At 49.0% G+C, this 22,469-nt stretch overlaps 1 protein-coding gene across 2 annotated transcripts in view; it reads left to right on the forward strand.

Moving 5' to 3' along the window:
* The window catches only part of CHAF1A (chromatin assembly factor 1 subunit A), a 566,913-nt gene that overhangs the window by 327,284 nt on the left and 217,160 nt on the right, over window positions 1-22,469 (forward strand). For both annotated transcript variants that reach the window (XM_063915198.1, XM_063915188.1), the window contains one exon: window positions 5,578-5,770. In XM_063915198.1, the coding sequence (XP_063771268.1) occupies window positions 5,578-5,770 (193 nt within the window). The remainder of the gene's footprint in view (window positions 1-5,577; window positions 5,771-22,469) is intronic.

Genomic DNA, 22,469 nt, shown 5'->3' on the forward strand with positions numbered 1-22,469 from the left:
ACAAATGGTCAGGGTCGCATCTTCAGATGCACCTGCGGATAACCCTGTCGCCGAGGACAAGGGTATCCCTTCTGTGGTGGTTGCAGGAGGCTCATCTATTGGAGGGCCGCAGATTCGGCATACAGGATTGGATCCTGGTGACCACGGATGCCAGCCTGAGAGGCTGGGGAGCAGTCACACAGGGAAGAAATTTCCAGGGAGTGTGGTCGAGCCTGAAAAAGTCTCTTCACATAAGCATTCTGGAACTAAGAGCAATCTACAATGCTCTAAGCCAGGCGGAACCTCTGCTTCAAGGAAGACCGGTGTTGATCCAGTCGGACAACATCACGGCAGTCGCCCATGTAAACAGACAGGGCGGCACAAGAAGCAGGAGGGCAAGTGGCAGAAGCTGCCAGGATCCTTCGCTGGGCGGAGAATCACGTGATAGCACTGTCAGCAGTATTCATCCCGGGCGTGGACAACTGGGAAGCAGACTTCCTCAGCAGACACGACCTTCACCCGGGAGAGTGGGGACTTCATCCAGAAGTTTTCCACATGCTATTAAACCGTTGGGTAAAACCAATGGTGGACATGATGGCGTCTCGCCTCAACAAAACACTGGACAGGTATTGCGCCAGGTCAAGAGATCCGCAGGCAATAGCTGTGGACGCGCTGGTAACACCTTGGGTGTACCAGTCGGTATATGTGTTTCCTCCTCTGCCTCTCATACCAAAGGTATTGAGGATTATACGGCAAAGAGGAGTAAGACTAGTGGCTCCGGATTGGCCAAGAAGGACTTGGTACCCGGAACTTCAAGAGATGGTCACGGACGATCCGTGGCCTCTACTTCTGAGAAGGGACCTGCTTCAGCAGGGTCCTTGTCTTTTTCAAGACTTACCGCGGCTGCGTTTGACGGCATGGCGTTGAATGCCAGATCCTAAAAGGAAAAGGCATTCCAGAAGAAGTCATTCCTACCTTGATAAAGGCAAGGAAGGAAGTCACCGCGAAGCATTATCGCCGTATTTGGCGAAAATATGTTGCGTGGTGCGAGCAGCGGAGTGCTCCGATGGAGGAATTTCAACTGGGTCGTTTTCCTACATTTCCTGCAATCAGGATTGTCTATGGGTCTCAAATTGGGATCTATTAAGGTTCAAATTTCGGCCCTATCAATATTCTTCCACAAAGAATTGGCCTCAGTCCCTGAGGTCCAGATTTTTATCAAAGGAGTACTGCATATACAGCCTCCTGTGGTGCCTAAGGTGGCACCGTGGGATCTAAATGTAGTTTTAGATTTCCTCAAATCCAATTGGTTTGAACCACTAAAGAATGTGGATTTGAAATATCTCACATGGAAAGTGACTATGTTACTGGCCCTGGCTTCGGCCGGGAGAGTATCTGAACTGGCGGCTTTGTCTTATAAAAGCCCTTATTTAATTTTCCATTCGACATAGGGCAGAGCTGCGGACGCGTCCGCATTTTCTCCCTAAGGTGGTATCAGCGTTTCACCTGAACCAGCCTATTGTAGTGCCTGCGGCTACAGACGACTTGAAGGACTCCAAGTTGTTGGACGTTGTCAGAGCCTTAAAAATATACATTTAAAGGACGGCTGGAGTCAGAAAATCTGACTCGCTGTTTATACTGTATGCACCCAACAAGTTGGGTGCACCTGCTTCTAAGCAGTCGATTGCTCGTTGGTTTTGTAACAAAATTCAACTTGTACATTCTGTGGCAGGCCTGCCACAGCCTAAATCTGTTAAGGCCCATTCCGCAAGGAAGGTGGGCTCATCTTGGGCGGCTGCCCGAGGGGTCTCGGCATTACAACTCTGCCGAGCAGCTACGTGGTCAGGGGAGAACACGTTTGTAAATTTTTACAAATTTGATACCCTGGCAAAGGAGGACCTGGAGTTCTCTCATTCGGTGCTGCAGAGTCATCCGCACTCTCCCGCCCGTTTGGGAGCTTTGGTATAATCCCCATGGTCCTTTCAGGAACCCCAGCATCCACTTAGGACGATAGAGAAAATAAGAATTTACTTACCGATAATTCTATTTCTCGGAGTCCGTAGTGGATGCTGGGCGCCCATCCCAAGTGCGGATTATCTGCAATACTTGTACATAGTTATTGTTAACTAATTCGGGTTATTGTTTAGGAAGCCATCTTTCAGAGGCTCCTCTGTTATCATACTGTTAACTGGGTTTAGATCACAAGTTGTACGGTGTGATTGGTGTGGCTGGTATGAGTCTTACCCGGGATTCAAAATCCTCCCTTATTGTGTACGCTCGTCCGGGCACAGTACCTAACTGGAGTCTGGAGGAGGGTCATAGGGGGAGGAGCCAGTACACACCACCTGACCTGTAAAAGCTTTACTTTTGTGCCCTGTCTCCTGCGGAGCCGCTATTCCCCATGGTCCTTTCAGGAACCCCAGCATCCACTACGGACTCCGAGAAATAGAATTATCGGTAAGTAAATTCTTATTATTTCTACCAAATTATCCCATACTGAGAAGGAGACGCAGTTTTTAAGAATCTGTAGAGGATCTGATGAATAAAGATTCAGCCCTCACAACTGCGCCTCTCACCCCACCCACGTATCCACAAAAGTGTACACTGGCCCAGATATTGCAGGCTGACACCGATAACGATACCTCATATACAGGGGACGTTGAGGTGGATCTGGGGTGGAGGGGGTGACACAGCTCTCACCCAAGGGGTGCAAGCTATGATTGAGGCCATTAGGGACGTATTGCAGATCACAGAGAAGGTACCTGTTGAAGACGAGAGTCTTGTTTTAATGTAAAAAAAGAAATCCTTGGTTTCTTTCCCTGCATCAGAGGAGTTAAACTCCTTATTTGAAAGAACCTGGGAAAATCCAGAGAAAAAAATTCCAGATCCCTAAAAGTTTACTCATTTCCTTCCCTTTTTCCTCAGGAGGATAGGAAGAAGTGAGAAAACCCACCTATTGTGATGCCTCTGTGTCTAGATTATCTAAAATGGCTGTTCTACCTGTACCTTGCGCAGCCTCCTTAAAGGATACAGCTGAGCTCAAAATTGAGACTACGCTGAAATCACTGTACACAGCTGCAGGCGTGACCCAGAGACCCACTTATTGCTTGTGCGTGGACCTCTAGGGTCCTTGTAAAGAGGTCAGGCACCTTAATTTATGATTTAGATTCCATGAATTGGAGTGAAATGGACTTGCTTTACATACAGGATTCTGCAAGCTGCATGGTGGAGGTCATGAAGGAAATTGTCCTGCTTAACGCACTGGTTTCAGCTACGGCAGTTTTGGCATGCAGAGGACTGTGGCTACACCAATGGACTGCGGATGCAGACTCCAGAAGAAGCGTGGAGAGCCTGCCCGTCACAGGTGAGGCCCTGAATATCCAAGGCAACTGCAGGTAAGTCAACATCTTCCTTCCGCAGCTACACTGGCTAGGAAATCACATCCTGCACCTACACTGCAGTCCTTTCTGATCGCAAAGTTTAAAAACAAATCCAACGGTCCCTTCACTTCCTTTAGAGGAGGTCGAGGGAACTCCAGAAAACCTGCAGCGGCAGGTTCCCGGGAACAGACCTCTGGTTCTGCTTCCTGAAAACCTTCGGCATGACGATGGACCACACTGCCTGAGTGTCAGGCAGATGGGAGTAAAAAAAATCAAAAGATTTCAGTCGCGTCTGGGCGATATTATGCCTAGACCCCTGGCTCAAAGATATATTATTGCCCAGGGGGTACAGACTGGAATTTCAAGAACTCCCACCTCACAGATTCTTCAAATCAGGCTTACCAGCTTCTCAGGAAGACAGTACAATCCTGCAGGAGGCTATTCAAAAGTTGGTTCTGACACAGGTTATTGTTCCAGTTCCACCTCAACTACAGAACCGGACGGTTTGGTAAGACCGATATTAAACCTAAAATCCTTGAACACTTACTTGCAGGTATTCAAGTTCAAGATGGAGTTTCTGAGAGCGGTAATCTCAGGTCTGGAAGAAGGGGAATTCCTGGTATCTCTGGATATCGAAGCTGCGTACCTTCACATTCCGTTCTGGCCGCCTCACCAGGCCTATCTAAGGTTTGCACTACAGGACTGTCACTATCCGTTCCAGGCACTACCATTTGTCCACTCCACTGCACCGAGGGTGTTCACCAAGGTCATGGCAGAGATGATGCTCCTCCTCCGCAGGCAGGGAGTGAACATATTTCCATACCTGGACGATCTGCTGATAAAGGCATCTTCCTGGAAGAGGTTGTTGCAGAGTATTGCTCTCTCAACTCAACTACTAAAGGATCATGGATGGATTCTGAATCTTCCAAAATCACATTTGGAACCGACAAGGAGACTTCCCTTCTTGGGGATGATACTCGACACGGAAGTACAGAGGGTGATTCTTCCATTGGAAAAAGCTTTGGTGATCCAGTCAATGTTGCTGTCGGATGTCACGTGATGTCTGCAGGCCAGAGCACCGAGACAGTCACAGAGCAAGCGTGACGCTGCGCTCGGTGGCTCCTCTACTACAGCAGCTGTAGAATGGGTACAAATGGAACGGGGGACAACGGAGGAAGTACCCCCTTCTGGGCTGGAACGCGGTGGCAACAGACTCCATTGTCTCTGGCAGTTCCGCCCCTAAATAGATAGAGGCACCTAGATAGATACACAGGCACCTAGATAGATATACAGACACATAGGTGGTCATTCCGATCGCTCGCTGCAGAGCGCAGCGATTGGGTCGGAATTGCGCCGGCGCATGCCGGACGGCCGAAGGCAGACGTTCCCTAGCGGTCACCTCTGCCTGATTGACAGGCAGAGGCGGTCGATGGGCGGGAGGGGACGGCACAGCAGCGTTAAGCCACCGTTTTTGGGCTGTGGTCCGGCCAACGCAGGCGTGGCCGGACTGTGTGGGGGGGGGGGGGCGGTCGGGCCGCAGTGGCTGCGTGAAGTCACAACGCAGGAGCTGCACTGGCCCGAAGTTACTCAAGTACAAAAGCGGTGATGCCTCAAAATAGAAAATTAGCAAATCCTGAAACAACGCCAATGAGCATTCATTATTGGTACATGGGAGGCAATCACTGGACCACCTGTTGGGATTCTGGCGGACACGGTGCAGACGCCAGAATCCCGACAGGTGGGGAAATGCCGATGCTGGAATACAGACGCCACAGGCTTTCTCCCTTTTGTGGGTGTCCACGAGACCCATAGAGGGAGAATACTACCTGTGACGAGCGTAGCGAGCCACCATGCCCGCAGATTGGCAAGCGCAGCTCACCCCACAAGGGGATATCCAGCTCTCGCCCTGCTGCCCGGTATACTGGTGGCTGGGATACCGCTGTCTGGATCAAGACAGCCGGGATCCCAGCCGCCAGTAAAACGTATCTATTCCTTGGTACACCATATACACAGCACTCCAGTATTCTTTCTGTATATTGCCTTTCTCTCGAGCTGCTACTAGTAATATATTGTGATCTACATCATATCTATATTATGATCTTTTAGTTTTAAACAATTTGACCAGGCTTTACAAAATCGCACACAGCTGTATGTATTCTGTGCTTTTTACCCACCACACAGCCTTGTCTCAATATTTCAATTGCTCTATCTTTGGCAGTGATAGTGATGAAGTACAGATGTTAGAAGAAACAGATGCATCCCTAACTGAGAAGCCTGATGTACCAGAACGCAGAACATTTGGTAAAATGAAATTGTTGCAGTTCTGTGAGAACTATCGACCAGCTTATTGGGGTACTTGGAACAGATCAAGTGTAGTCATTTGTCCACGAAAGCCATGGGCTCAGGACACTGTAAGTACTTTGTTTAATCATTTAATATTATGCATTTTATCAGTAACACCTACTTAAGTAGGGTTTTATTATATGAATTGTACAAATTGTAAATGAGCGCACTTGGCTCATAAAAACACCTTTCTACGTGAAATGTTTTTGGTAATCACTAATGCCCTGTACAACTTCTTGCGGAGTTGCTTATTTATTTATTTTTATTTATTTTTTGCTCCACTTGGGTTCTGCAGCACTGTACAAAGGGTGTTGAGTAACTAACAGTATAATTACAAAAGTACTAAGGTGACCACATATGATGCTTATAGAAGACTTGACAATTTCCATATATACATATTTAGCCAACAATTTACATCATTAAGGGCAGCAAAATATTACCTTAAACTGGCGCAAAGGGGGCATAAGATGCCGGTGGCACAGCCCTACCCCCGCCAGTATAAATATTAACGGACCTTGCCGAGTGAAAAACGCGCCATTTGCGGGGGCGGAGCTTCTTCCTCAGGCAGCCAGCACACTGCTCAGCGCCATTTCCTCAACGCTGGTCCTTTCCTCCACTTCTGGCAACAAGTACAGGGTGCAAATAAGGGGGGCACAAAGCGTTTGGTGGTGCATTACTAGTGTGAGTTACTGTGTAAAAGCGCTGTTGTCTGTGGGCATTCTGTGTTCAGACATTACATACTGGCGCTGGGGTTGTGAACTGGCTGCTCCTATACTGTGTCTCTCTGACAGATTTTGCTGTGGGTCTGTCCCCTTGTGTCTGAGTGTGTGCTGTACACGTGTAAGGCATGTCTGAGGCAGGGAGTTCCTCCCCGGAGGAAGCCATTTTAGGGACACAGTTGTAATGTGGTGGCACTGCCGCCACATCAAGAGCCTGCATGGGTGAAAGAAATATGTGACAGTTTGCATCTTATTAACAGGAGGTTAGATAAGTCTGAATATCAGACTGAATGCTGGAGAAAATCTGTGGAAGATCTGATTTTTCAGGACTCAGTTCTTCCTTCTGCAAGCGGCCCCCCCTGGGTCACATAAGAGACCATTTGTGAATACTGATACCGACACAGACTCTGATTCTTGTGTCGACGATAGTGACTCTAGAGAAATAGATCATAAATTGGCAAAAAATATACAATACAGGTTGAGTATCCCATATCCAAATATCCGAAATACGGAATATTCCGAAATACGGACTTCTTTGAGTGAGTGTGAGATAATGAAACCTTTGTTTTTTGATGGCTCAATGTACACAAACTTTGTTTAAAACACAGTTATTAAAAATATTGTATTAAATGACCTTCAGATTGTGTATATAAGGTGTATATGAAATATAAATGAATTGTGTGAATGTAGACACACTGTTTAATGCACAAAGTTATAAAAAAATATTGGCTAAAATTACCTTCAGGCTGTGTGTAGAAGGTGTATATGAAACACAAATGCATTCTGTACTTAGATTTAGGTCCCATCACCATGATATCTCATTATGGTATGCAATTATTCCAAAATACGGAAAAATCCCATATCCAAAATACCTCTGGTCCCAAGCATTTTGGATAAGGGATACTCAACCTGTATATGATTGTGGCTATAAGTGACATGTTGGAAGTTACAGAAGCCTCACCTGTACCTCAGGAGAAGTCTTATTTATGTAAGGAAAAGAAATCCAAAGTCACGTTCCCTCCTTCCCATGAGCTAAATGCTCTCTTTGCAGGGATGTGGGTGAATCCTGAGAAAAAAAATTCATATTCCTAAATGGATTCAGGTAGCTTACCCTTTCCCAGCAGAGGACAGGAAAAAATGGGAATTGCCCCGTGTTAGACAGTGCACTATCCAGGTTGACAAAGAAGGTTATTCTCCCTGCACCTGGCACGGCTTCACTAAAAGAGCCGGCTGACCGTAAGATGGAAACTACATTGAAATCCATTTATGTTGCCAATGGTACACTGCTCAAACCCACTATTGCTTGCGCGTGGGTCAGTCACGCTATTGAAAAATGGTCAGACAGCGTGTCATCAGAAATTGACACTGTTGATAAAGATGAGCTATTCCTTAAGTTAGGGTATATCAAAGACGCTGCCGCCTACATGCTAGAAGCGATGAAAGATATTGGACTCTTGAGTTCACAAGCCGCTAGCATGGCGGTATCAGCTAGGCGGGTATTGTGGATTCGCCAGTGGAACGCAGATGCGGATTCCAAAAGAAACATGGAGGCTCTCCCATATAAAGGTGAGACCTTATTTGGCGATGGTCTGGATGCGTTAGTCTCGGCGGCTACCGCAGTTAAGTCAACGTTTTTGCCCTCTGCACCGGCAAAAAAGACCTATCACACACACATGCAGTCCTTTTCGGCCCAATAAATACAAAAGAGCGAGAGGTTCCCCCTTCTTTGCAGGAAGGGGAAAGAAGCCCACAGCGGCTCCAGGTTCCCTGGAGCCGAAGTCTACCCCTACTTCTGCCAAATCTTTAGCATGACGCTGGAACTCCCTTGCGGAAGGCCGCTCGGGTGGGAGCACGTCTCAAACTGTTCAGCCAAGGTTGGATTCTGTCTGGCCTGGATCCCTGAGTATTGCAAATAGTATCCCAGGGATACAAGCTGGAGTTACAAGACGTTCCCCCATGCCGATTTTTCAAATCAACCGTGCCAGCTTCTCCAAAAATTGTCAGGACCAGGTCGTAGTCCTGGTGCCTTTGCTGCAACAAGGGGGAGGGGTTTTATTCAAGCCTCTTCGTAGTTCCGAAGCCGGATGGCTCGGTCAGACCGATCCTGAACCTAAAAAATTTGAATCTCTACTTGAAACGGTTCAAGTTCAAGATGGAATCACTCCGGGCAGTGATTTCCAGTCTGGAGGAGGGGGATTACATGGTGTCGGTAGACATCAAGGATGCTTACCTGCATGTTCCTTATTTATCCTACTCCACCAGGCCTATCTGAGATTTGCGGTTCAGGATTGCCATTACCAGTTCCAGACGTTACCTTACGGTCTCTCCACGGCACCGAGGGTATTCACCAAGGTGAAGGCGGAGATGCCACTACAGCAGTTTATGGTCACTACAGTCAATCCGCCGTGGGCGGATCAAATCTCAACAACGCTACAGCACTTGAACCGATCGCTGACTAAAGAGTCTCACTCTCGCCCACCTAAGACGTCTTCAAAACGGGCTGCTACATCCTCACAATCCACCGCTGTCCCGGACACATCTTCTGAGGAGGATGGTGCATATACTGACCCCACAGACACTGACTCTGATGCTTCTGATGGGGAAGGGAAGTCACTGGTGGATGTCCCTGATTTGATTGAGGCTATCAGGCTCATTCTTCAGGTCTCAAATGAACCTGAGCCTGCGGCTGTCTCTAAAAATCCGGACAGATTTATACGTAAGAAGGTGGTTAACCAGTTTTACCTCATTCTTAACACCTGGCTGACATACGTCAGGACTCCTGGGAATATCTGGGAACAAAATTCACACCGCATAAGAGACTGTTGGCTGTGTAAAAATTAGGAAACTCCTCCGCCTGTAGATTCTCATGTGTCACGCATGGTAGTTTCCTCCGCCAGTAACTACCGTCACCTCTGTAAAGGATCCGACGGATAGACGTCTGAAAGCGATTTACACACTAACGGGGGCTGTGCATAGACCAACCATTGCAGCAACATGGGCTGCTGAAGCTGTTGAGGCGTGGGCTCAGGAGCTGAAGGCGTAGCTGCCTTTCATCACTTCTGAGCATGCTCGACAATGTCTCCTATATTGCCACGGCTGCTCTGTACCCTAGGAGGCGGCTTCCGATGCCGGGGTGCTGGCGGCCAAGGCTGCCACTATGTCCATCTTGGCTCGCCGTATCCATTGGTTGAGATCCTGGTCTGTGGATATGGATTCTAAGAAAACCCTTGAGGTGCTTCCTTTTAAAGGAGACATTCTTTTTGGCGAAGATCTAAGTAAGATTGTGGCTGATCTGGCTACTGCTAAAACAGCTTGCCTACCTAGTACGGCTCCTTCAACACAAAAGGCTAAAATTCTTTCCCTTAGCCCTTTCGTCCTCTAGGTAAAGCAAAAGGTCAGGCGTACCCGAGGCAAGCTCGTGCTTCCAAACCTGCCAAGTCCAGACCGAAGCGGTCCTGGGCTGCCCGTCAGCCTGCTTCCGATACTGACAAGCCTGCCGGGGCGGGCCTCCCTCTGGGGGATCCCAGGGTGTGGCGCCGACTTGTAGGTTTTGCCCAGGAATGGTTGAAGACCACTTCAGATACCTAGTAAAGGGAAGTCTTCACTCGAGGTTACGCCATACCTTTCAAGAACTGTTCCCCTCATCGATTTTGCCTGACAGATGTCCCTTTGGACCCGATGAAGGCAAATACTCCTCATTCGGTTGTACATTCCCTCCTGACCGCGGCAGTGGTAGTACGGGTGCCTCTGCTCAACGAGGCAAAGGGTTCTGTTCACCGCTGTTTCTAGTCTCGAAACCGTACGGGTACTCACGGCCCATTCTCAATCTGAAGTCCTTGAACAAATGTGAAGGTCTCGAAGTTTCGTATGGAAACTGTACACTTTATTGTTCTGGCCTTAGAGCCTGGGGACTATATGGTCTCCCTGGACATACAGGATGCCTACCTGCATATTCCTATTGCAATATCTCATCAGCAGTACCTGAGGTTTGCGGTGGCCAACCTTCATTACCAATTTCGGGCGTTACCCTTTGGTTTGACAACGGCACCCAGAGTTTTCACCAAAGTAATGACGGTCATGACGGCTACACTCCGCCGTCAAGGGGTCGGGATCCTACCGTACTTAAACGATTTGTTGATCTTGTCAAATTCCCCAGAAATTCTCCTTTGTCATCTAGACCTGACTGTCCTGGCCATGACAGCCCACGGGTGGCTTGTAAACTGGAAGAAATCCCTGGTTCCTGCTCGGCGCATGGTACAACTGGGAGCTTTATTGGACACACACAACCAGCGGTTTTTCTTCTCAGGAGAAGGTCCTGAAACTTCAGGACTGGATTCGATGCTTCCTATCTCGTCCGCAAGTGTTTATTCATTAGGCAATGCAAGTGCTAGGTCTCATGGTGTCTGCTTTCGACATGGTGGAGTATGCTCAATTCCATTCTCGCCCTCTGCAGAAGTTAATTCTGACCAAGTGCGACGGCCTGCCTCACCGGATCAGATCTCACATGATCTCGTCTCCAGAGGTCCGCCTGTCACTGAGCTGGTGGCTTCAGGACCATTGATTGGGCAGGGGCCGTCCCTTCTGGATATCCAACTGGGTCCTGCTGACGACGGATGCCAGTCTGAGAGGTTGGGTCGCGGTGTTGGAACAACACTCCCTTCAGGGTCTGTGGACCGAGGAGTCGTCTCTACTCCCGATAAATTTTTTGGAACTGCGGGCAGTGTTCAATGCGTTGACAATGGCCCAGCATTTGATACAGAAGAGACCTGTTCAAGTACAATCGGACAACGCCACCAGAGTGGCGTACATCAATCATCAAGGCAGCACTCACAGCCGCAAGGCAGTGAGGGAAGTATCAAGGATTCTTCAGTGGGCAGAACACTATCTGCCGGCCATATCGGCAGTGTTCATTCCGGGGGTCCTAAACTGGGAAGCGGACTTCCTCAGTCGTCAGGACGTACACGCCGGAGAATGGAGCCTCCATCCAGAGGTGTTTTAACTTCTCTTGGACAAGTGGGGCCTTCCAGATGTGGACCTGTTGGCGTCTCGACACAATCACAAGGTTCCGGCACAAGGACAAGGGATCCTAGAGCAGCGTTCATGGACGCTCTGGCAATTCCATGGAACTTTCGGCTGCCGTACGTGTTCCCTCCGGTGTCATTCCTGCCCACAGTAATACGGAAGTTCAAGCAAGAAGGAGGAAACCTACTTCTGGTAGCTCCAGCGTGGCCCAGGCGGCACTGGTTCTCCGATCTACAGGGCTTCTCACTGGTTCATCCCCTTCTACTTCCACAACGACCAGACCTCCTCGTTCAGGGCCCTTGTGTTTACCAGGACTTGGCCCGTCTGGCTTTGACAGCATGGTTCTTGAATCTTCCGTCTTAAGGGCCAATGGTTTTTCTGAGGCGGTCGTTCAAACTATGTTGAATGCCTGTAAGCCGGCTTCTGCTTTCTGCTTGGATTTACCATAGGGTCTGGAATGCTTACTTTACAGTACTTGTTGTGCGTTTGATAATCATGACGTTTTCAAGTTTAGTACGGCCAAACTGTTGGCCTTCCTACAACAGGGCCTGGACTAAGGCCTTCGTCTGGCATCCCTCAAGGTTCACATTTCTGCCTTGTTGGTTTGGTTTCAGAGAAAGATTGCTGCACTACCTGATGTTTATACATTCACTCAGGGTGTGTTGCGGATTCAGCCTCCTTATGTACCACCTGTGACCCCTTGGGACCTGTCGGTGGTTATGGAGGCCTTGCAAGAGTCTCCGTTTAAGCCTCTTGCGTCTGCAGACCTTAAGTGGCTTTCCCTTAGGGTTGTATTTTTGCTGGCTATCGCTTCAGCTAGAAGGGTCTCAGACTTGGGTGTCTTCTCCTTTAAGTCCCCCTATCTGATTTTTCACCGTGACCGCCCTGGTTATTTGCCTAAGGTGGTGTCTTCTTTCCACCTTAACCAGGAGATTGTGGTTCCGGCCTTTAGATCTCCTGAGTTGTCATCTAAAGAGCGGTCTTTATTGTGGTACGGGCTCTCCGTATCCATGTGAAGAGAACCTCCTCCATTAGGAAATCTGATTCTCTTTTTGTACTGTTTGGTTTTCACAAACGTGGCTGGCCTGCTAACAAGCAGACCTTGGCCAGATGGATTAGAATGGTGATTGCACATGCTTATGTACAGGTTGGCCTTCCAGCTCCTTCTACCATTAATGCCCATTCTACTCGGTCTGTAGGACCTTCTTGGGCGGCCCGCCGTGGTACGACCCTTGATCAGTTGTTCAAGGCGGCTATATGGTTATCAGTGAACACGTTCATAAGGTTCTATGCCTTCGATACTTCCGCCTCCCAGGATGCTTCCTTTGGACGCTGGATTCTTGTGCCCGCTACAGTGCGTTCCCTCCCATGAGTAGCTGCTTTAGGACATCCCTGATGTTAATCTTTGTGGTGCCCAGTGTACCACGCAGCAGAAAATGAAATTTATGGTAAGAACTTACCGTTGTTAAATCTTTCTGCGAGGTACACTGGGCTCCACAAGGCGCCCACCCTGACAAGCTTAGCTTCTTTGGGTTGGTATGACATTAGCCGCTGGCACCCTCCCCTTTGGTGAGTGTGTGGTCTATGTGGCTACTCATGTTTGTCGTCTCTGGTACCTGCTACTGCATTGGGCTAGTTAACGAAACTGAGCTCCTGTGCACGGAGGCGGGGTGATATAGGAGGTGGGGCTATGCATCTTGGGAAGAAGGTCAAAGCTTTGAGCCTGTTGGTGCCTCGGATCAAGAACCTACTCTACACCCCAATGTTAATCCTTGTGGAGCCCAGTATACCTCACAGTAAAAGATTCTACAATGGTAAGTTCTTACCATAAATCTCATTTTTATTCCCGCCCTCTGCAGAGGTTGATTCTCTCCGAGTGGGATGGCCTGCCTCACCGGATCAGGTCTCGCATGAAGTCCGTCTGTCTTGGCTGCAGGACCAACAACTGAGCAGCGGTCGTCCATTCTGGATCTCCAACTGGGTCCTTCTGATGACGGATGCCAGTCTGCGGGGTTGGGACGCGGTGTTGAAGTAACACACTCTTCAGGGTCGGTGGACCAGGGAGGAATCCCTCTTCCCCATAAACATTCTGAAATTGCGGGCAGTGTTCAATGCGATTACACTAGCCCTGCCTCTAGTACAGAACAGGCCTGTTCAGGTACAGTCGGACAACGCCACCAAGGTGGCATACAGAAATCGCCAAGGCATCACCCGAAACCGCAAAGCGCTGATGGAAGTGTCAAAGATTCTTCGTTGGGCTGAACGCCATCTGCCAGCCATATCGGGCAGTGTACATTCCGGGGGTCCTAAACTGGGAAGCTGACTTAGTCGTCAGGACGTGCACGCCGGCGAGTGGAGCCTTCATCCGGAGGTCTTTCAGCTCCTCGTGGACAAGTGGGGTCTACCAGATGTAGACCTTATGGCATCTCGACACAATCCCAAGATTCCGGTCTTCGGAGCAAGGACAAGGGATCATCAAGCAACGTTTGTGGACGCACTGGCAATTCCACGGAACTTTCGGCTGCCGTACGTGTTCCTTCCGGTGTCGCTTTTGCCCACGGTGATAAGGAAGTTCAAGCAAGAAGGAGCAATACTACTTCTAATCACTCTTGCGTTGCCCAGACTGCATTGATTCTCAGACCTGCAGGGTCTATCGATAGAGCGTCCTCTTCTGCTTCCGCAGCGTCCAGATCTCCTCGTTAAGGGCCCTTGTGTTTACCGGGATTTGGCGTGGCTGGCTTTGACGTCGTAACTCTTAAAGCTTCCTTACTGAGGGCCAAAGGTTTTTCTGAGGCGGTCATTCAAACTATGTTGAAGGCCTGTAAACCGGCTTCTGCTGAGATTTATTATAGGGTCTGGAATTCTTTCTTCGCCTGGTGTTCGACTTACAATTGTGATGCATGCAAGTTCAGTACTGCCAAACTTTTGCCTTTCCTGCAACAGGGCCTGGACTTAGGCTTTTGTCTGGCCTCCTTCAAGGTTCATATATCTGCCTTGTCTGTGTGATTTCAGAGAAAAATTACGTCTTTGCATGTTCATACTTTCACTCAGGGTTTTTACGGATTCAACCTCCTTATGTCCCGCCTTTGGCTTCTTGGGATTTGTCGGTGGTTCTGGACGCCTTACAAGAGTCTCTGTTTGAACCTTTTCAGTCTGTGGACTTTAAGTGGCTTACTGTTAAGGTCTTGTTTCTGCTGGCTATTGCATCTGCTAGACTGGTTTCAGACTTGGGTGCCTTGTCCTGTCGGTCACCTTGACCGACAGGACAAGGTGGTATCTTTTCACCTTAACCAAGAGATTGTGGTTCCGGCTTTTACCTCTCCAGGTTTATCCTCCATAGAGCGGTATTTGGTTGTGGTACGGGCTCTCCATATTTATGTGAAGAGGACAGCTTCTCTTAGAATATCTGATTCCCTCTTTGTCCTTTTTTGGTTTTCACAAATGTGGCTGGCTTGCTAACAAGCAGACCTTGGCCAGATGGAGTAGAATGGTGATTGCACATGCTTATGTACAGGCTGGCCTTCCAGTTCCTGCTACCATTAAAGCCCATTCTACTCGGTCTGTTGGACCTTCTTGGGCAGCCTGCCATGGTGCGACCCTTTAACAATTGTGCAAGGCGGCTACGTGGTCCTCAGTGAACACGTTCATAAGGTTATATGCCTTCAACACTTCCGCCTCCCAGGTTGCTTCCTTTGGACGCCAGGTTCTTGTGCCCACTACAGTGCTTCCCCTCCCTTGAGGAACTGCTTTAGGACATCCCAGATGTTATCCCTGTGGAACCCCAGTGTACCCTGCTGCAGAAAAGGATATTCATGATAAGAATTTAACTTTGTTAAATCTTTCTGCAAGGTACACTGGGTTCCACAGGGCGCACCAGAGAATACGTCTGTCACCAAAGGCTCCTCTGGTGACTGCAACTACCTCACCTTCTGGAGGGCCGCAGGTTCGGGATTCAGGACTGGATCCTTCTTAACCACGGATGCAAGTCTCCAGGGCTGGGGCACAGTCACTCAAGGGGAAACCTTCCAAGGAAGATGGTCAAGTCTGGAAGTAGCCCTGCCGATAAACATTCTGCAAGTAAGAGCCGTCTTCAACGGGCTTCTCCAAGCGGCCCATCTTCTGATAAATCGGTCCATTCAAGTGCAGTCTGACAATGTAACAACAGTGGCTTACATAAACCGACGGAGCGTAACAAAGAGCAGAGCTGCAATGTCAGAGGTAACAAGAATCATCCTCTGGGCAGAAAAACACGCGTTGGCGCTGTCGGCAATCTTCATTCAGTGAGTAGATACCTGGGAAGCGCACTTCCTCAGCAGACACGATCTCCATCCAGGAGAGTGGGGCCTCCATCCGGAGGTGTTCATGGAGGCGACAAATCTTTGGGGTGTATCTCACATATACATGATGGCCTCTCGTCTCAACAAGAAGCTTCGGCGGTATTATTCCAGGTCGAGAGACCCGCAAGCAGTGGCGGTTGACGCCCTATTGACTTCGTGGGTGTTCCAGTCGGTGTACGTGTTTCCTCCACTTCCACTCATTCCAAGGGTTCTAAAACTCATAAGGAGAACAAGAGTTCAGGCGATCCTCATTACTCCGGACTGGCCAAGAAGGGCTTGGTACATGGATCTTCTGGATCTACTGCTAAAAGAGCCGAGGCCTCTTCCTTTTAAGTTCGCTTATCAAGACTTACCGCAGCTATGTTTGAGGGCATGGAAGTTGAACGCCAGATATTAGCTCGGAAGGGCATTCCGAACAAGTTTATTCTTACCCTGATACAGGCTAGGAAAGGAGTGATGTCAAAGCATTACCATCGCATTTGTAAAAAGTATGTGTCTTGGTGTGAATCCAAGAAGTTTCCTACAGTGGAGTTTAAACTTGGACGATTTCTCTTCTTCCTTCAAGCAGGTGTAGATATGGGCCTGAGATTAGGTTCCGTAAAGGTCCAGATTTCGTCCCTATCAATTTTCTTCCAGAAACAGTTGGCTGTCCTCCCTGAGGTTCAGAACTTTTTGAAGGGAGTTCTGCACATCCAGCCTACCTTTTTACCACTTACGGCGCCCTGGGATCTTAACGTGGTGTTGCAGTTCCTCCAGTCGGACTGGTTTGAGCTTCTACAGGAGCTTGAGGTCAAGTTTCTCACGTGAAAGGCTGTCACTTTGTTGGCCTTGGCTTTTTGCTAGACGTGTGTCTGAGTTGGGGGCTTTGTCATGTAAAATCCCATACTTGATCTTCCATGAAGATAGAGCTGAGCTCCGGATACGTCCGCTGTTCCTTCCCGAAGGTTGTGTCGGCATTTCATATCAACCAACCTACCGTGGTGCCAGTTGCTACTGACTCCTCAGTTTCATCAAAGTCCTTGTATGTTTTAATTGCTCTGAAAATCTATGTGAGGAGGACTGCTCGTCACAGACAATCAGACTCTGTTTGTCCTTTTATGATCCCAAGAAACTTGGGTGTCCTGCTTCTAAGCAGACAATCTCTCGCTGGGTAAGGTTTACTATACAGCATGCGTATTCTACGGCAGGATTGCAGTGTCCTACGTCTGTTAAGGCCAACTTTACTCGTAAGGTAGGTTCTTCCTGGGCGGCTGCCCGGGGTGTCTCGGCTTTACAGCTTTGCTGAGCAGCTACTTGGTCTGGGTCGAATACATTTGCAAGGTTCTACAAGTTCGATACTTTTGCCACTGAGAACCTGAAGTTTGGTCAATCAGTTCTGCAGGAGGCTCCACGCTCATCCTCCCGTTCTGGGAGCTTTGGTACATACCCATGGTACTAATGTGGACCCCAGCATCCTCTAGGACGTAAGAGAAAATAGGATTTTAATTACCTACAGTTAAATCCTTTTCTCATAGTCCGTAGAGGATGCTAGGCGCCCGCCCAGCGCATCGTTATCCTGCAGTGGTTACTTAGTTCAGTACTGCTTTGTTCTTTAAGTACTGCGTTCTGACTTTATTCAGTCATGTTATTCAGCCGTTGCTGAGTTTCAAGCTTGTTAGCTTGTTTTGCCAGGTTTGTGTGAGCTGGTGTGAATCTCGCCACTGTGTAAAATCCTTCTCTCGAAGTGGTCAGTCTCCTCGGGCATAGAGGGAGGAGCCAGCCCACACACTCAAACTCTTAAAGTGCCAGTGGCTTCTAGTGGACACGTCTATACCCCATGGTACTAATGTGGACCCCAGCATCCTCTACGGACTATGAGAAAAGGATTTACCGGTAGGTAATTAAAATCCTATTTCTCTAACGTCCTAAGTGGATGCTGGGGACTCCGTAAGGACCATGGGGAATAGCGGCTCCGCAGGAGACTGGGCACAAAAGTAAAGCTTTAGAACTACCTGGTGTGCACTGGCTCCTCCCCCTATGACCCTCCTCCAAGCCTCAGTTAGATTTTTGTGCCCGAACGAGAAGGGTGCACACTAGGTGGCTCTCCTGAGCTGCTTAGTGAAAAGTTTAGTTTTAGGTTTTTTATTTTCAGTGAGACCTGCTGGCAACAGGCTCACTGCATCGAGGGACTAAGGGGAGAAGAAGCGAACTCACCTGCGTGCAGAGTGGATTGGGCTTCTTAGGCTACTGGACATTAGCTCCAGAGGGACGATCACAGGCCCAGCCATGGATGGGTCCCAGAGCCGCGCCGCCGGCCCCCTTACAGAGCCAGAAGACAGAAGAGGTCCGGAAAATCGGCGGCAGAAGACATCCTGTCTTCAACAAGGTAGCGCACAGCACTGCAGCTGTGCGCCATTGCTCTCAGCACACTTCACACTCCGGTCACTGAGGGTGCAGGGCGCTGGGGGGGGGGGCGCCCTGAGACGCAATAAAAACACCTTGGATGGCAAAAAATGCATCACATATAGCTCCTGGGCTATATGGATGAATTTAACCCCTGCCAGAATACATAGAAAAACGGGAGATAAGGCCGCCGATAAGGGGGCGGAGCCTATCTCCTCAGCACACTGGCGCCATTTTCCCTCACAGCTCCGTTGGAGGGAAGCTCCCTGGCTCTCCCCTGCAGTCACTACACTACAGAAAGGGTTAAAAAAGAGAAGGGGGGCACTAATTACGCGCAGTATTAAAGATACAGCAGCTATAAGGGGAAAAACACTTATATAAGGTTATCCCTGTATATATATATATATATATATAGCGCTCTGGTGTGTGCTGGCAAACTCTCCCTCTGTCTCCCCAAAGGGCTAGTGGGGTCCTGTCCTCTATCAGAGCATTCCCTGTGTGTGTGCTGTATGTCGGTACGTTTGTGTCGACATGTATGAGGAGAAAAATGATGTGGAGACGGAGCAGATTGCCTGTAATAGTGATGTCACCCCCTAGGGGGTCGACACCTGAGTGGATGAACTGTTGGAAGGAATTACGTAACAGTGTCAGCTCTGTATAAAAGACAGTGGTTGACATGAGACAGCCGGCTACTCAGTTTGTGCCTGTCCAGACGTCTCATAGGCCGTCAGGGGCTCTAAAGCGCCCGTTACCTCAGATGGCAGATATAGACGCCGACACGGATACTGACTCCAGTGTCGACGGTGAAGAGACAAATGTGACTTCCAGTAGGGCCACACGTTACATGATTGAGGCAATGAAAAATGTTTTACACATTTCTGATAATACGAGTACCACCAAAAAGGGGTATTATGTTCGGTGAGGAAAAACTACCTGTAGTTTTCCTGAATCTGAGAAATTAAATGAGGTGTGTGATGATGCGTGGTTTTCCCCCGATAACAACTGATAATTTCTAAAATGTTATTGGCATTATATCCTTTCCCGCCAGAGGTTAGGGTGCGTTGGGAAACACCCCCTAGGGTGGATAAAGCGCTCACACGCTTGTAAGAACAAGGGCTCTACCCTCTCCTGAGATGGCCGCCCTTAAGGATCCTGCTGATAGAAAGCAGGAGGGCATCCTAAAAGGTATTTACACACATACTGGTGTTATACTGCGACCAGCAATCGCCTCAGCCTGGATGTGCAGTGCTGGGTTGGCGTGGTCGGATTCCCTGACTGAAAATATTGATACCCTAGATAGGGACAGTATATTATTGCCTATAGAGCATTTAAAAGATGCATTTCTATATATGCGTGATGCACAGCGGAATATTTGCCGACTGGCATCAAGTCTAAGTGCGTTGTCCATTTCTACCAGTAGAGGGTTATGGACACGACAGTGGTCAGGTGATGCGGATTCCAAACGGCATTTGGAAGTATTGCCTTATTAAGGGGAGGAGTTATTTGGGGTCGGTCTTTCAGACCTGGTGGCCACGGCAACAGCTGGGAAATCCACGTTTGTACCCCAGGTCGCCTCTCAACATGAGAAGACGCCGTATTATCAGGCGCAGTCTTTTCGTGGGCAAGCGGGCAAAAGGTTCCTCATTTCTGCCCCGTGACAGAGGGAGAGGAAAAAGGCTGCAGAAATCAGCCAGTTCCCAGGAACAGAAACCCTCTCCCGCCTCTGCCAAGCCCTCAGTATGACGCTGGGGCTTTACAAGCAGAATCAGGCACGGTGGGGGCCCGTCTCAATGAATTTCAGAGCGCAGTGGGCTCACTCGCAAGTAGACCCCTGGATCCTTCAGGTGATATCTCAGGGGTACAAATTGGAATTCGAGACGTCTCCCCCTCGCCGTTTCCTAAAGTCGGCTTTACCGATGTCTCCTTCTGACAGGGAGACAGTTTTGGAAGCCATTCACAAGCTGTATTCCCAGCAGGTGATAATCAAGGTACCCCTCCTGCAACAGGGAACGGGGTATTATTCCACACTGTTGTGGTACCGAAGCCGGACGGCTCGGTGAGACCGATTCTAAATCTAAAATCTTTGAACACTTACATACAGAGGTTCAAATTCAAGATTGAGTCACTCAGAGCAGTGATTGCGAACCTGGAAGAAGAGGACTACATGATGTCTCGGCACATCAAGGATGCTTACCTTCATGTCCCAATTTACCCTTCTCACCAAGGGTACCTCAGGTTTATGGTACAGAACTGTCACTATCAGTTTCAGACGCTGCCGTATGGATGGTCCACGGCACCCCGGGTCTTTACCAAGGTAATGGCCGAAATGATGATACTCCTTCAAAGGAAGGGAATTTTAGTTATCCCTTACTTGGACGATTCCCTGATAAGGGTAAGATCCAGGGAACAGTTGGAGGTCGGTGTAGCACTATCTCAGGTAGTGTTGCGGCAGCACAATTGGATTCTCAATATTCCAAAATCGCAGCTGATTCCGACGACTCGTCTTCTGTTCTTAGGGATGATCCTGGACACAGTTCAGAAAAAGGTGTTTCTCCCGGAGGAGAAAGTCAGGGAGTTATCCGAGCTAGTCGGGAACCTCCTATAACCGAGCCAAGTCTCAGTACATCAATGAGATGGTTCTGGAAAAAATGGTGGCTTCCTATGAAGCAATCCCATGCGGCAGATTCCACGCAAGAACTTTCCAGTGGGACCTGCTGGACAAATGGTCTGGGTCGCATCTTCAGATGCATCAGCGGATAACCCTGTCACCAAGCACAAGGGTGTCTCTCCTGTGGTGGTTGCAGAGTGCTCATCTTCTAGAGGGCCGCACATTCAGGACTGAGTCCTGGTGACCACGGATGCCAGCCTGCGAGGCTGGGGAGCAGTCACACAGGGAAGGAATTTCCAGAGCTTATGGTCAAGCCTGGAGACATCACTTCACATAAATATCCTGAAGCTAAGGGCCATTTACAATGCTCTAAGCTCAGCAAGACCTCTGCTTCAAGGTCACCCGGAGTTGATCCATTCGGACAACATCACGGCAGTCACCCACGTAAACAGACAGGGTGACACAAGAAGCAGAAGGGCAATGGCAGAAGCTGCAAGGATTCTTCGCTGGGCGGAAAATCATGTGATAGCACTGTCAGCAGTATTCATTCCGGGAGTGGACAACTGGGAAGCAGACTTCCTCAGCAGACACGACCTCCACCCGGGAGAGTGGGGACTTCACCCAGAAGTCTTCCACATGTTTATAAAACTCGACAAGTATTGCGCCAGGTCAAGGGACCCTCAGGCAATAGCTGTAGACGCTCTGGTAACACAGTGGGTGTACCAGTTAGTGTATGTGTTCCCTCCTCTGCCTCTCATAACCAAGGTACTGAGAATTATAAGATGGAGAGGAGTAAGCACTATATTCGTGGCTCCGGATTGGCCAAGAAGGACTTGGTAACCGGAACTTCAAGAGATGCTCACGGAGGATCCGTGGCCTCTACCTCTAAGAAGGGACCTGCTCCAGCAAGGACCCTGTCTGTTCCAAGACTTACCGCGGCTGCGTTTAACGGCAGGGCGGTTGAACGCCGGATCCTGAAGGAAAAAGGCATTCCGGATGAAGTCATCCCTATCCTGATCAAAGCCAGGAAAGATATAACCGCAAAACATTATCACCGCATTTGGCGAAAATATGTTGCGTGGTGAGAGGCCAGTAAGGCCCCGACGGAGGAATTTTCAACTAGGTTGATTCCTACATTTCCTGCAAACAGGAGTGTCTATGGGCCTGAAATGGGGGTCCATTAAGGTTCAAATTTCGGCCCTGTCAATTTTATTCCAAAAAGAACTAGCTTCAGTCCCTGAAGTTCAGACGTTTGTGAAAGGGGTACTGTATATACAGCCTCCTTTTGTGCCTCCAGTGGCACCTTGGGATCTAAATGTAGTTTTTGGGTTCCAAAAGTCACATTGGTTTGAACCACTTAAATATGTGGAGTTAAAATATCTCACATGGAAAGTGGTCATGGTGTTGGCCCTGGCCTGGGCCAGGTGCGTGTCAGAATTGGCGGCTTTATCCTGTAAAAGCCCTCATCTGATTTTCCATTCGGACAGGGCGGAATTGAGGACTTGTCCTCAGTTTCTCCCTAAGGTGGTTTTCAGCGTTTCACCTGAATCAACCTATTGTGGTGCCTGCGGCTACTAGGGACTTGGAGGACTCCAAGTTGCTAGACGACGTCAGAGCCCTGGAAATATAGGTTTCCAGGACGGCTGGAGTCAGAAAATCTGACTCGTTGTTTATTCTGTATGCACCCAACAAGCTGGGT

The sequence above is a fragment of the Pseudophryne corroboree genome, chromosome 1, assembly GCF_028390025.1.
Source record: "Pseudophryne corroboree isolate aPseCor3 chromosome 1, aPseCor3.hap2, whole genome shotgun sequence".
Classification (NCBI taxonomy): domain Eukaryota; kingdom Metazoa; phylum Chordata; class Amphibia; order Anura; family Myobatrachidae; genus Pseudophryne; species Pseudophryne corroboree.